General features: G+C 37.0%; 1 protein-coding gene across 1 annotated transcript in view; it reads left to right on the top strand.

Annotated features, from left to right (window-relative positions):
* Positions 1-15,849, top strand: part of LOC136863549 (sodium channel protein 60E-like) — a 280,338-nt gene that overhangs the window by 150,723 nt on the left and 113,766 nt on the right. The window contains exons 13-17 of the mRNA XM_067139930.2: positions 2,666-2,771; positions 2,898-3,023; positions 9,998-10,619; positions 12,848-13,121; positions 15,479-15,794. Coding sequence (XP_066996031.2) covers positions 2,666-2,771; positions 2,898-3,023; positions 9,998-10,619; positions 12,848-13,121; positions 15,479-15,794 — 1,444 coding nt within the window. The remainder of the gene's footprint in view (positions 1-2,665; positions 2,772-2,897; positions 3,024-9,997; positions 10,620-12,847; positions 13,122-15,478; positions 15,795-15,849) is intronic.

Here is a 15,849-nt window from a genome sequence, read left to right as displayed (position 1 = left end):
ACGCGCTAAGAGAAATTAAAAGTGCAGTTAAATGCTGAAATAATGAATATTATGAGCACATGAATGATTTAATACACGAATCAAAGAAGGAATAGTTGGTATTACTCAGTGGCCGTCAGGTTTGGAGCCCACATTCAAAAATGCACATGAAATAAATTATACAATACAAAAAGTATCAATTTACTTTACAAGAGCAAGGGTTATGTGAACAAGCACTAGTACTTAGTTACATGCTCAGTTATTCAGGAATATTGATCAGAAAATCATGAACTAAGTAAAGGCATTTACAGCACAGTAACGCACTTGGTCATTGCTCCAAACGTATGTGTATCTCTGTAGCTCGCCGTGTTTTGAATATATCTGGTGTGTGTATATACTCTGAAACTTCTTGTTTGTAATCTAGTTGCTTTTGTTGTTGGTTTTGTTTGATTCTTTATGTGGATATTTCGTATGGGATATGATGGTACTGTTGGGTTGGTGCCACGTACCAGTTCTTGTATACGAATATTCCATAACGTAGTGAATAGGCAGATGAAAAATAAAAATATCTGATCTTCCGGTCTCTATAGAAAGCAACATGGTGTATTACACTGCTTAAACATCCTAAGTCATACAACCAAAATAACAACAGGTTACAAGTCCAGCGTGCGGAAATAGAAGTGTTGTTGAGTGGAACTGTACATGTTTTGTGTGCTTTAAAAACATTTTGCATTGGGCATGTGTAACTTAACCCCATGGTGAGTTGTGTCTCGTATTTAAAATAATTTTCCTAAAAATTTACAGTTCGGTATAGAATCCAACGTGTCTAACAATATTACGTATGGTAGCTCACTTCCACAAATTGGAAAAATGCGAGAATCGGTGAACTATGAACTATAGAAGAGGAATATAGCGATATATCTGCTCCATGAGGATCTGTGGGATTACGCGGAAGCAGATGTGGTCACCGATGCAACAATACAAAGAAGACGCAGTCACAGAGAGCAAGGGCTCTATCGGATTTATCACTTGCAAAGACTGCATCTGCTTATCCTTCAAGAAATATCTGACATAATGTCCTGCACTGGTTATGTACTTAATTTGGCAAAGGGAGCAGTAGATTGTGAGAGTAAAAAGCACCCATGTGTTGCTTTGTCTACCACGGAGGCTGAATATGGAAACCTCACATCTTGTGCAAAGAAGGGAGAATTTTATAGGAAATTTTAGAAAAAGATTGCAAAAAGAGAATTGGTCAACAATTAGTTTGTCTTCACAATGATAATCAGTCAGCTGTAAAGAATGCAAATTGTGTTGAGATTAATGAGGGATCAAAGCACACAGATATGCACAGGATATTTCAGAAGTGTAAATTGTAACATACAGTGTTGCTTTCAGTTGAGACCGGAAGATCAGACAGTTTTATTCTTCGTCTGCCTACTCAGTACACATCAAACGAGCTGTAGGAGAAGGAAGTTGATGGTAGAGTTTAGTTCAACAAAAGAATTGATTGCAGATGTGCTAACAAAGAGTTTGTCTAGATATAAGCACTTCAATTGTGTGAAAGGTATGAATATCTTGAGTAAACTGATTAAGTGAGGGATTTGGGTATATATTGCGAATCTTCTTGTTTGTAATCCAGTTGCTTTTGTTGTTGTTCTTTGATTTTGTGTGTTTATTCCATATTGGCAATAATGGTGCTGTTGGATTGGTACCATGTACGAATACTTGTATATTAATAATCCAATATGTACTGAGTAGGCAGACGAAGAATAAAACTGTCTGATCTTCCGGTCTAAATTGAAAGCAACGCGGTATGTTACAATTTACATTGCTTAAATAGCTTAAATCATCACTTCTGCAACCAAAAATAACAATAATTTCTGCAAAAGTGAGAGAGTAAATTAAATTAGTATATTATGCAATGACTACAACATACAAAGGATTATGCAGTAAAATTCTAATCCAAATACCTTATTCAAACCAGGATTATGGCAACCTAGTTAGAGCCCCAGTTAGGACAGGGTCCTCGGACCAGGCATCCTGAGCCACATCTCACATACGGTGGAATGGCCTTTCTTATCTTCCTCGAGCCTGCACCATTTGATCTACATATCCAAATGGGGATCACACCCAATATTGCTTAACTTATGAAATCTTACGAAATGTTTTGTTGCAACATAGCTATGCCGTTGGCATTATGCAGTAAAAACAGTATAATAATAATAAAGAGGTGAACCTGATATGCAGATTGCATTCTTCTTAATCATTTGGCATAAGTTTCAAACCAGCAAACACAGTAGGTTATTTGTTTTCCATCCCACTCAGTTCCTTTACTCTACCCTTGTCATTTTCAGTTCACAATAACCTCTACTGACTCATAGTCCACAGGGACTAATCTATGTCTTCCTTATCAAGTATCGATATTAACGATGTGTACATTTCTGTATATTGAACAATATAAAACAGTAAAAATATCACAGCTTCCAAGCTTCCTGATGATGCCCTGACATATTTAATATGATGATGCACAGTGCCATGCATTTTTGAAATAAATGGTAAATTTGTAATCATCTCTAGTTTCATTCTTAGTTTCATACAATTACAATAATAATGTGATTCATTTCAAAGCTTGTATCAAATATTTTGTGAAACTAAATCCACATTAGAAAATTTGAATTTCTTCCAGATGGAATTTTAGTGACTTCTTCCATTCATTTATGATGATATTCCGAATTCTTTGTGGAGAGTGGATTGAACCTCTGTGGGACTGCATGCGAGCTGAATCAGAGCAGGTGAGTTTTAGTACCAAGCAAGTGCAATTCTAGGATTATATTAGTTCTATTGCAAGTGTTATGCGGCAGAAATACGTAGTTCCAGTCAGACTATGAGTAACTGAGTTCTGTTTCTGTTTCCAACAGGGTCCTGAAACATGCTTCTTCATTTTCTTGCCAGCCCTTGTAATGGGTAACTTCATGGTCCTCAACCTCTTCTTGGCGTTGTTGCTAAACAGCTTCAACTCTGAAGAATTGAAATCGAAGAAGGAGGTACGCAACCTGTTGTTTACAATTTGAATGGAAATATCAGTGACAAATTCGTAAAGATATGTGTAACTAATAACAAATCCCTTAATTTGTTCAAATCGTGACTTGAATGAAGTACCAAAGAACACTATACCTGTACTGTAGTTATTCATAAGATGATGTTACTGGACCTTAAGGAGTGTGGACCGTGTGTAGTGTGTCACCTACCAGATCTCAAGACATGTTCAAACTGGACAGAGATAGTCATACTTTTGAAGCCCAGAATAATGTCCGTTAGGCTCTTCATACCATACATGTCTGCATATAAATGATCCCTGGAAACATATTTGGTGATTATCAAAAGAAATAATTAAGAATTCTATAGTAGATTAACCAATTGAGTTCTGCTGTAGTATATTTACCATCTGCTGGAATAAAAAATCAAAACCGAGATGCAGGGAGCTTTAATGGTGTGAAATCCAAATATCTGCACAGGATGGCTGAGGCCATGATGATGGTTATTATTATTATTATTATTATTATTATTATTATTATTATTATTATTACCGTGTTTTGGTAGGTTGCAGAGGTGTAAGAAGGTGCGGGCTCGAATGGGTGGACAGAGGAAAGAGGAGAGCATAATTTTAAACACTAAAATTTTGAAATTGTATTTATTTCCTTTCTTTTTTTCTGATATTAAACTTTGATGAACAACAACAAATAACAGTTAAAAAGAATTACGATGCTCTCGTCAGCTCTGATGAAGGGAAAGGCGTAAGTCGAACTTCAAGTACACATTAAATTACAAAATAAACTTGTACCTCCAAAGTTACACTATTCCAAAGAGCAACTTTGCTCCACTCAATTACATTAGGAGACTCAGCTCCAAAATTTACAATATTTCAGCCTCTCAAAAGCACAAGTTTCCAATCCAAATTTTACATTATATCAATTTGAAATCAGTCTTTACTGTCTTTTCTGCTCAAATGTCTGATTCACAATTGTCAAACAGGGGCAATAAGTGCCCATACTAAATGGCCTACGTGTGCAGAAAGAAGAAGATTTAAGAAAATCGGCCATGAACAAAATGCTAGGAGGTGAAGCACTTGCACTCCTTTTGACACTTTGAAAAACACTAAAAATCCTATACAGGCATATGGCCCGAATTTACAGAGGTTAAACCTATACTACAGAGGGTGACTAGATGGCTTAATGTTTTTTCATTTCGCTATTGGCTTTACGTCGCCCCGACACAGATAGGTCTTACGGCGACGATGGGACAGGAAAGGGCTAGGACTGGAAAGGAAGCGGCCGTGGCCTTAATTAAGGTACAGCCCCAGCATTTTCCTGGTGTGAAAATGGGACACCACGGAAAACCATTTTCAGGGCTGCCGACAGTGGGGTTCGAACCCACTATCTCCCGAATACTGGATACTGGCCGCACTTAAGCGACTGCAGCTATCGAGCTCGGTAGATGTCTTAAAATATTAAGTTCCTAAAATAGAGTCAAAATTTAAAGTTTTAGAATATCATAGTCACCCCAATACCAAATTGAATGGGAGTTAAAAGAGAGTGAACACTTTTTGTTCCCTAAGTTACATATTTCCAAGCAGGGATTTGAATAGAGTCCTTAGACTTGACTGAAAATTTACATTTAAAATGTAATGTCAAAATATGGAAATTTACAGTAAGAAAGAATTTTGAAAACCTTTCCCTCAAGTTAGCTTTGTGGAGTTATCTAGTTATCACATATTTAAAAGCTGTCTGCCATAACCTCGAGCTGGTGGTCCTTCCGACGACGGGCAAGGCCAACCCCTGCCTCCACTAACTGTATGCCCTCTAGATTGGTGCGCTGAAGAAGATAACATGACCCAAAAGCTCCCAGCTTTTGTAGCAGAGGGGTAAGTTCCAGAACTCTCTCGGCCAATGGCCTGTACACACCCCCATTTTGAGTGGCTAATATATATATACCGAGCTCGATAGCTGCAGTCGCTTAAGTGCGGTCAGTATCCAGTATTCGGGAGATAGTAGGTTCGAACCCCACTGTCGGCAGCCCTGAAAATGGTTTTCCGTGGTTTCTCATTTTCACACCAGGCAAATGCTGGGGCTGTACCTTAATTAAGGCCACGGCTGCTTCCTTCCCACTCCTAGCCCTTCCCTGTCCCATCGTCGCCATAAGACCTATCTGTGTCGGTGCGACGTAAAGCAACTAGCAAAAAAAATATATATACAAAAATTCCTGATTAGCTAATATTTTAAGAAGGAAGGAAGTGATAGAAGTGCTAGTAAACTGAACAAACCAGAAACAATCTACAAACACTTCAGTTTAACAAACATCTATATTATAATTTTCCCTTGGGAATTAATAGTCCGTCCTCCCACCAGAGGGGGCATATAAGTCGATAGTAGCGACATCTGAAGATTAAAGTTCCAAACTTCTTCCAATACACAGTTCAGGGTTTACATCACAGACGGCCTTCTAGAAGGCGCTCAGTTTGAAAACGCACGGAGGTGTACCTCCGTTACTATTATTATTATTATTATTATTATTATTATTATTATTATTATTATTATTATTATTATTATTATTATTACTTATTCGCTGGGGCCATCGGCGACTGCGTTAAGTCTTGTAACATTTGGCAGTGAACTTCGCTTCCTTTGGAGCGCAGAACGTCATCATAAGTCAGAACTGACATTAATAATCAACACCATCGTCGCTGGAAAAAATAACGTAAAGTGACCAATACTTTTTTCAGAAAAAATGATTTCAATAAACACTACACTCCCATGGTAAAATAAAACAAACTGGATTTGGTAACTACTACCATCATTGTAAACTGAAGCTAACTTATACTGAGTTTGTTAATCACTATCACCAGTCTGACAAACTAATGTAAACTTGCTTGTTGTTTAAAGCTTGTTGTTTAAAGGGGCCTAACATCGAAGGTCATCGGCCCAAACTAATGTAAACTACCAATGATGATCAACACTATCAATAGACAGAGCAAACTACCGTAAAATTAAATTGTCACTGAATTTAATAACAGACACCACCGATGTTCAACTGAGGTAAAATTTCTGAAGGTTTTTAATTATCAATACCATCATTGTTAAACTGTAGTTAAATAATCAAACTAGATGGAACTAATGATATCTGCAATTAAATAGGTCACATGTGGATTCCTACTTCAGTAATCATCATCACTGTCCATGAGTCAAACTGTACTTAGACAGCACAATGGTACACCCATATAACATTATATTTGAATCTACAACACTGACATGAAATCAAATTCCTCCCATTCCTATCTTAATTTCATAGAAAAGTTCGAGTGTGACATGAATCCCTCTCTAAATAATACATCAATATTTTATAATCTGCTACAACAATGAGACATCATCCGCATCTAAAACACCGAAGTTTGAGGATCCAACCTATCTAAGGGTTCACATTTACGAAGAAAAGTTTTTGAAGTGTTATTACTGTTATTACTAAATCTCAGACGGTGAACTGGAGATCTGTCTGATACAATCTAACACTTATCCCTTCTCATAACCGTATCACCCTTGGCTCGTCTACCCGGTTGGGTCCTCTGTCAGAAGTAGCAAGTTAAATGTATGGAAGTAATTTGAAATGAGCATAACTTCTACATTAACCAGAGCAATGAAGTTATTCGTAGAGGCTTCATTGTATATTATTCCTTGAAATATTAGTATATGGATAATAATAATTAATAATCATTGCAATATAATTAAAATAGTCAAATATGAATAAAATAAAATACTTAATCACCTAACGCTTGGGCGTCAACTGAAATCTAATCATTATATGAATAATATTTGAAATAAAAGTCATTGAAATAAAGTAAATTAATGAAAATAATTAATCGAAATATCCGCATTATGAGCGCGAGAGTTCACCAGAAAAGATCCCTCGAATTTCGATAAAGCATGATAATTCTCTCTCCCAGGGCGTGTACGTAAAGCTGCAAACTGGTACATCTGCTCCTTCTGAAATCGACTAAATAGGTAGGAACAGCACCTAGGTTCATCAATAACGCCACTGATTCCAATATAATTAACTATATTCTGAACAATATCCGTGCATGAGCACCTCATCAACGTACCGAAATATACATATAATACACCCACAAAATACTGCTGGAAGACTCTATATTTACAACAACAACAACAACAACAAAACCAGTGGGAAACAAAAAGATGAAAGTTCTTTACAAAGCATATATATGTGGATAAATACCCTTCACTGTCTCTGTGTATCAATACAACTTGCATTTCTCATTATTGGCACTTGTTATACCAAAGAATCCTACTTCACTATATCACTTGGTTTAAAGGTACATTCACTCGAGCAAACCACGTTTGTTGTTCCAGAACATAAATTATGGAAAGTCTGAGACACAGTACCCCATAGTTTTCACCAACATATAAGACACCAAGCCACCACAAGTGATAAAATACCAAGTGCCTAAGCACTCCACAGTTTGTAGGTCAACCACGTTCCACAAACATAATAAGACCACGTTCCACAAAAGTTACATATCCTCTCTTCCGCTGTTTGAAGTCAAGTCCACTCTGCCGTTTTTTCACATACCTAAATAGACCTCAGCTTCCCCCTACTCTATCATGATACGTCTAGACTGATCCTGGCCATCCAATCACGAGTAGAAGATCCTCTTTCCGACCCAAGACCACGCCATGATCCACTTCCGGATGCCATGAAAATAACAACCAGGCCGCGTCATCGGACACTGGGCAGTTCCATGACTCACGCAAAGTTTCCCACCCGTTTGTACAAAACAAATTACTCATATCACATATGGCCACCTTCCAGCTTAAAATATTAAGAATAAATATAGAAATGAAATAATAATGACAATAATAAGAATGGAGAGCCTCCGTGGCTCAGACGGCAGCGCGTCGGCCTCTCACCGCTGGATACCGTTGTTCAAATCCCGGTCATTCCATGTGAGATTTGTGCTGGACAAAGCGGAGGCGGGACAGGTTTTTCTCCGGGTACTCCGGTTTTCCCTGTCATCTTTCATTCCAGAAACACTCTCCATTCTCATTTCGTAGCATCTATCATTCATTAATATATCACTTTGGGAGTGGCGACCCCATCGTAATAACAGCCTATATATGATTCATTCATTACATCCCTCACCCGGTCAAAGACTGGAAAACAGGTTGTAGGTTTTCATTTTCAATAATAAGAATACGGTGCGAGGGTGTGGTATATGTACTATCACATCCTTGATTGATTGATTGATTGATTGATTGATTGATTGATTGATTGATTGATTGATTGATTGATTGATTGATTGATTGATTGATTGATTGATTGATTGATTGATTGATTGATTGATTGATTGATTGATTGATTGATTGATTGATTGATTGATTGATTGATTGATTGATTGATTGATTGATTGATTGATTGATTGATTGATTGATTGATTGATTGATTGATTGATTGATTGATTGATTGATTGATTGATTGATTGATTGATTGATTTCCGACAAAAGAGTTAGTGTTACGAAAATATTGCAAACATTGGGTTGGTAAGACTTGGGAGTAAGGAGACGAGCTGCTCGATCAAGCTGTATGTTCCGGACTGTCAGAGGAGAAATGGCGTGGTGTGTCATTAGTAGACAAATAAGCTTGAGAGGAGGTTTCAAAGGAAGGAATGATCAATGTATCAGGATAATGCTGGATTTCAAGCGGACAAATTCGAGCAAATATTCATTTAAGGGAAGATGAATTAGGGATTGAAGTTGTTTACCAAGGAAATTCTAAATTTTCAAAATCATTTAAGAAAGGACTAGGTAAACGGTTGTAAATGAATCTGACACTTTTGCGATAGCCCTAAATTCTGAAAAATGATGAATGGCAGACAGGTCAGACTCCTTGACTGAATGGTCAGAGTTGTAGCCTTCGATTCAGTGGGCCTCGGGTTTGATTCCCGGCCGGGTCGGAAACTTTAATCTGATTAATTCTCCTGACTCGGGGACTGAGCTTTGTGTTCGTCCCAACACTCTCCTGCTCATATTCAGACAACACACCACACTACCAACCACCACAGAAACACTCAATAGTGATTACATCCATCCACAAAGGGGTGGCATCAGGAAAGGCATCCGGCCGTAAAACAGGGCCAAATCTACATGTGTGAGACAGTTCACACCCGCGATTTCACAGGTGTGGGGAAAGTGGTAGAAGAACATGAATGACGGATTCAACTTTCTCGGTCTTAATTCTAGGTATACTTAATTCACAGTAGATAACATGGTGGTCTGTATCACCGAATAATCTCGGACTGTCCGTGTATTTTTGACAGATTTCTTCATATGTACCAGTGAACAGCTTTGTGCTTAAAGAATGAATTCGCAGCTGCTAAATGCATGGTTGCACAGAAGTCCAGAAAACACTTGCCATTTCTGTTACATCAGCTTCGTCAAGTTTACCTATTATTATCCCTCAGTGCATCATAATATTTGTTTATATTTTGTTTGTTAAATTTCAAACAGATTTCTTTAAGACGAACTTAATATTTTAGTTCTTACATTTAGTACCATTGATGTTCTTAATTTTGCATCAGAGAAACCAGGGTTAGCACGGAATATACTGTATGTTCTGATGGCTCTAACATCTCCTCATCCTCCTTCAGCAATGTAAAAGAACATCTAATCCATGAAAGCTACCTTACAAATTGTAAGTTACACCCATGGGATATAAATATTTACATTCTTGAATAGATTACGTCCAATAAATAAAAGACACATTTAGGTATTAAAATCAAGCTGGGTAAGAAATAACAGATGATTATTGTGTTCTGTAATTCATTTAAAAATGAATATAGATCTTTTCATTTTAATGTAATTGAAGACAATTGACTGCATTCCATTGTATTTGATTTATTTTAAACCTGAAGCAATTAATCCTCTAATTTCATTGGTTGTATGTGTATTTCCAGGAAGTGGGAGAAGAATCGAAGTTGGCTCGTAGCTTTGAACGAATTCGCTCGATAGTGAGGAAGAAGAGACAGGGCCGGGAAAAATCTGAAAATGAGCAGAACATGAGGTTAGAGGAAATGGTAAGAGAAGTGATGACTCGCCACGCTGCTGACAAATTTGCATCTGGCGTTCGTGAAACAGTTATCGCTCTTCCGGACAAAAAGCGGCGTGCTACTGTTCTTCGAGAAGGCTCAGCACACCAAACTGACACTGGTCAAGCAAACCCTCCTGCGCAAGAAGCCATAGAACGACTTCCTAAAAATAAAGTAAATCCTATTGATGCGACGGATTCGAGAAATGTTCCGCATGGCAACAACAGGCATTCAGTTAACATACCAGCCATTGTCAGTAGACCTGTTCACGAAAAGCACTATTCTCACAGCGTTCAGGAGTCTCTCAACAAACACGCAGAAGAAAAGCGCTATTCTTTGGTCCTCCAGAAAGCTGTGGAGGTTGAGGATGCTGATGTAGATGCAGTAGTTGGTAAGGTAGAGGAACCAGTAATTAGCAAAAATGAAGCACGTAAATCTCCTAGAACGAAGCAGCTATCAAAATCTACTACTCACCAGGTTGACAGCAAAGGTGAGATATTAATATAGCTGAGAGTTAAATACGTTTTTTAGAATTGTAAATCAGGTCTATTAAATACTGATAAAGGGAGCCTAGTATAGAAATAGGCAAATGTTTCTTTAAAAGACTAATCTTTTCGGTCTCTTCAGTATGTCATACTGTCAGTAATGAACCAAAACCTAGAATCCAACTCTTACTCTATATACTAAAGTCACATTTCTTTTTCAACATTCTCATTTTTGAGCTGCAATATTTTATGAAAATTTGGTTGTTTCAGATGAATAAAGGATTCAGTATTTTGCCTAAAATTTGCGTGTTTCATGTGTATAGTGATTCAAATCTACAGATATTCAGTGGCAACATGGCATTACAGAGAAGCTCGTTAAAGTATATCAAAGAGAGGAACTACATTTCTATCTCACAATCTCCGTAAGAAATGGGGCACATGTAAACTAACTGATGACACAAATGATGATTTGTGAAATTTTTACTGCCACTCAAATGTTTATAAAATGCTACCATGTAATCGAATGTTCCGCTCTGTGATTTATATTTGAAGTGAAACTTCAAGGCGACATTTTTCCAGAGATCATGGAACACGCTTTAGAAACCATGCTAGAATAATATTAACAGTCGTTGATTTGTTGTTGTTGTTGTTGTTGTTGCTAGTCGTTTAGTCGATTCCGACTCTCTGTGACATCATAGACCAAAGTGCGCTATTTTCTTATGTCCTGCACTATTTCCCAAAGACTTTCCGGGTTGAGATCCATGACTTCCTTGATTCCAACAGTCCACCTCATCCGCTGTCACCCTGTCCTCCTTTTACCATCAGTCCTTGCCCAGCATCTGCATTGCCGAGGCGGTAAAGGAGTACTCGGTTCGCCCGGAAGGACGTGGGTTCGATTCCCCACCAGGAAGCAGTAAAATTTAAGAAACAAGATTTCCACTTCTGGAGGTGCACATGGCCCTGAGGTTCACTCAGCCTACACCAAAAATGAGTACCAGGTTAATTCCTGGAGGCAAAGGCGCCCGGACGTAGAGCTAACCACTCAACCCCATCAAGTGTCGATGTTACGGATAGTGGAAGCCTTTACCTTCTACCCCTCCAAGGGCCTTCATGGCCTGTACGGAGATGACTTTGCTTTGCTTTCTTTGCCTTGCCCAGCATTAAGGTCTGTACCAGTGAATTGTGTCTTCTCATAATATGGCCAAACTACTTCAGTTTTCGTTTCAGTATTTATCCTGGGATTATTTCCTGTAATATGGAAGTTTTAGATCTCCTTGTAGTCCATGGAACTCTTAAGGAGTTTCCTCCAGCACCATAGTTCAAATGCGTATATTATTCGACGTTTAGCCTTTCTTACTGTCCAGGTCTCGCCTCCGTACATCGCTACCTGGAAGACCGTAGCCTTTATTATGTGGATCTTTGTTCTTGAAGTTATGTCTCTACTCTTGAAAATATTGTGGAGATTGGCCATTGTTTATTTTTTACAAGACGAAAGCGTCTTTTCATTTTAGTATTAACAAAGAGGCACTAAAAGTTACATAAATCATTACATTTAACATTTACTGGATTGCTTGTTCCATTTGTGACTGTTACTGAAACTGGGAGATGTGACGGGTGAGAATGAAAAAGCTAGTATGATGAAGAAAATCTAATTACATTTCAATCACAACTGATGAACTCAGGTGCCCGTACTGAAAATGTAGAAGTCTAGAAAGGATCTGCACTCAATGGGCCACCATAAGTCACAGTGTTCTGAGTATGAGTCATTTAGCATACTTAGCTACGAATTTGATTGTCCCATATTGTATATTGTATCTCCGTACATAATTTTACACTTTCGTCGAGAAGCTATTCTTAAGGCTACAGTGATGTAGTTCTCAAAGATGGTGTGGACGTATCGCTTATGGTTTGAAGTAGCCCTATTATGACGTATAATAGAAAATGAATGAGGTGGAATATTTATTTACTTTTCTATTTAAAGTAGCTCCCTATTAAAGTGTTGCATTAATGTAAGCAAAATATATTATCTTCTTTTTTAGCAAAGGTATCTGTCAAAATATTAGAGTCTAATATACCTCACATGTGTATGAGAATGTTTGAGTCTCCCTTTCTCTTTCCATAGGCCTATACATTACTTTTCATAATATATAATGCAGTTGCCTCTATCAGAGGGTTTTAAATGATCTATTGCAATATTTACTTATCACTTTCTTATATAAATACATTTTTTCAGATGAATCAAATGCTGATGAAAGTATTGAAATGGAGGTGTTGGATAAAGGCCCAGGTGAACTAGAAACAATGCTTCCGCCTTCTAGTGGAAATACTACAGCTGCAGTTAAGCACCCTTGGCACGCACTTGTATCGTACGTTGATGAACTAACCGTTGGTGGACGGCGAGACTCACAGGGTCGCTATGTAGATGGCATGAGTAGCTTCCCTGGCTTTGGACGTAATAAAACTGTTAAGATACCACAAGACTGCTTCCCTCATCATTGCTATGAAAGGTACATGTTTCACAATAGGAAGCATTTCTCTTCTGAGAGATTATCCTTGTCATGCATTCACTGTGACAACACATCACACTCTCAACACAAGGCGTTGCTCATCCATTTTGAAGGACTTGGAGGGTGGGATCACATAAAGCAATGAAGAAATAAAGGTGTATTAAACCTTGAATGCAGTATTTCTCTGACCAATGCATTGTGTATATTTACAAGTTCATGTTAGTTTATTGAAGGATGTTATTTGAACAAACACAATTCTGAACTAAAATCGAACTAAAATAAAACAAAACTTTTGACAAAAAGAAATTGGTTGACCAGACAAGAGGAACGCAGATGTTCCTACACGTTCGACAGTTTGTGAGTTGGCTTGTTAATTAAGAATGCCTTGTCGTTTTGAAATCATCCACTTTTATTTAAACTTCTCCTCATAACCATTGAAGGTTCAGTCACTGAAATTTTGACATTTTGAAGCATTAAAGTAAGCGAGCTTTATAAACTTTATAGAGTGGCCAGTAACTATTATAACCTACCGGTATATTAATAAAAGCTAGGTGGGTAATTACACATTTGAATTGCTGAGTGGACCATCATTTTACATGCGTAAATTTATATAAATTACGTTGAGAATATGTTAGCCAAACAAAATGAAAAAGCAATATATAGGTGTAGGTAGTGAAAAATAGTGTAATCATAATTTCAATAGTGTAATAATCATCTTAATGGCTTTACTAGAACTATTATTATACAGTACTTCTATGAGGTTTTATTTATTCAGGTTGCACTTGAATATCGATACAAAATGTAAGACATGAATGTTACTGTGATTCTTTCAAATTTCCACAGAGAAGCAAGGAATTTACACAAATTATAAACATTGAAAGTGGTGCATTGATGCCTTACCATTGATAGTTATATGGGTGTATCACATTCTCTAGAATACTTCCTGATGAAATAAATTTTGAAAATGGAACTTCTGGCTAAAGCTGTAGCAAGTGTATTTTCTTCCTCAATAACTTCATATATCTCCCACAAAATGAATTCCGCTGAAGAAGCACCTAGCTTAGGTGTCATTGCAGTTTTTCTGCATAATGGTTTCCAATAAATTAATGTATGAAGATATTTAAGGGCTTGCCTAAATGGTATTTCAGCTTGTGTAGTATAAATATGTGTCCTGGTATATCTCACTGCATCGGTAGATTTTTTTCATATTACACAATTGTAAATCTGTGAGCAAGTGGTGACATATTTACATGCATTGAGTATATTTTGCGCAGCTATATAATTTCAGAATACTACATTCTTGTTACTTTGAATCATTCGCTATGGTTCCTGTGAGTGTAGGATCTGTGTAACAACCTACAGTATGTTGTTTCAAATGCATTGACGATGTGCATGATAGCTATTATTAGCCTGTAAGATGAGATTAGTTGCGCCTGAAATTCAAATAAACAATTATACCACCTTTTGTCTCCTATGAGTATTGAATAGAGTGCCAGAGCATCAGGAGTAATTAGAAAAACCTTAGCCACTACCAACTGCAGACTCCGAACTTCGAATCAACAAGTGATCCATCTACTTGGTCTAGTGACGGGATTTATCTCTCCTCAAATACGAAGATGAGTTAAGATAGTAAGGTAGTGACCGACTTTAGCCAAACCTATGTAGCGAGATATAAAGAGAACACAAATGTTCGTAAAATGTAATTAAACTAAATAATGAAATGAAATTATCAATTTTTTACTTTTTTCAATGTTCTTTACATTGACGTCAGATTAAATGATGTAATTAATTAGATTATTAACATAAAATGCTTAAATTGTGAATGTAGAAGGAATATAACATGAACTATATTATAAAATTATTTTCTTCGACTATCCGCCATTGCTGGCAATGAAGAAAATTACAATAAAGTGATAAGACACAGAAATTCATTAGAACAAAAATGGGTACTGTACGATTTGTTTCGGCTGATAGACTGTAAATCACGCCAAGAAAATAGTAACTTCCGTTCGGACTGCGTTTCCCCCATTATAATACAGTGTAATATAATATACACTCATTGATTTAATGAATTGCACTTTATGTGGTAACGAAGTACCTAGACCATAATGAAATAAGAGTAACATTATGATACAATTTTCTTCCAGTTCATTGTCCTTTCATGGACACCTAAAGAAATACTGCTTTCCTTATTAGGCTAATGTTGTGAAATTAAATTGAATAAGTGAAAATACGTTATCCTATCTTCAAACATAATATAAATACTGTTTTAGCTTAACCTTTAAAACATTACTTGCAATAAAATATGTTGCTTCCTTAACAGAGCTAATTAACTAAAGAAATGTTTCTAATTTCAGGTGTTTCTGCTGTGATCAGTGTATGGCGACAAAATTTGGTCAAAACTGGTACGAGATTCGTAGGAGTGTCCTCTCGGTTGTCGACACACCAGTTTTTGAATGGTTCATCCTTGTGCTAATTTTTGCATCAAGCATCACCCTCTGCTTCGAAGACATATACTTAGATGAAAATATTGTGTTAAAAAATATTCTTTATTGGACAAACCTTGGTTTCTGTGCTCTGTTTAGCATCGAGATGATGCTGAAGTGGGTGGCTCTAGGTTTCTGGAAATATTTCACTAGCTTCTGGACAATCCTTGATTTCATTATTGTGTTTGTAAGGAAATTCATCATTCTCGTTTTGCATGTTTACAAACATAAGTAAAGCATGG

This window comes from Anabrus simplex, chromosome 2, assembly GCF_040414725.1.
Source record: "Anabrus simplex isolate iqAnaSimp1 chromosome 2, ASM4041472v1, whole genome shotgun sequence".
NCBI lineage: Eukaryota > Metazoa > Arthropoda > Insecta > Orthoptera > Tettigoniidae > Anabrus > Anabrus simplex.
Note: the sequence above shows the minus strand (reverse complement) of the source record. Positions and strands in the feature narration are given on the sequence as shown.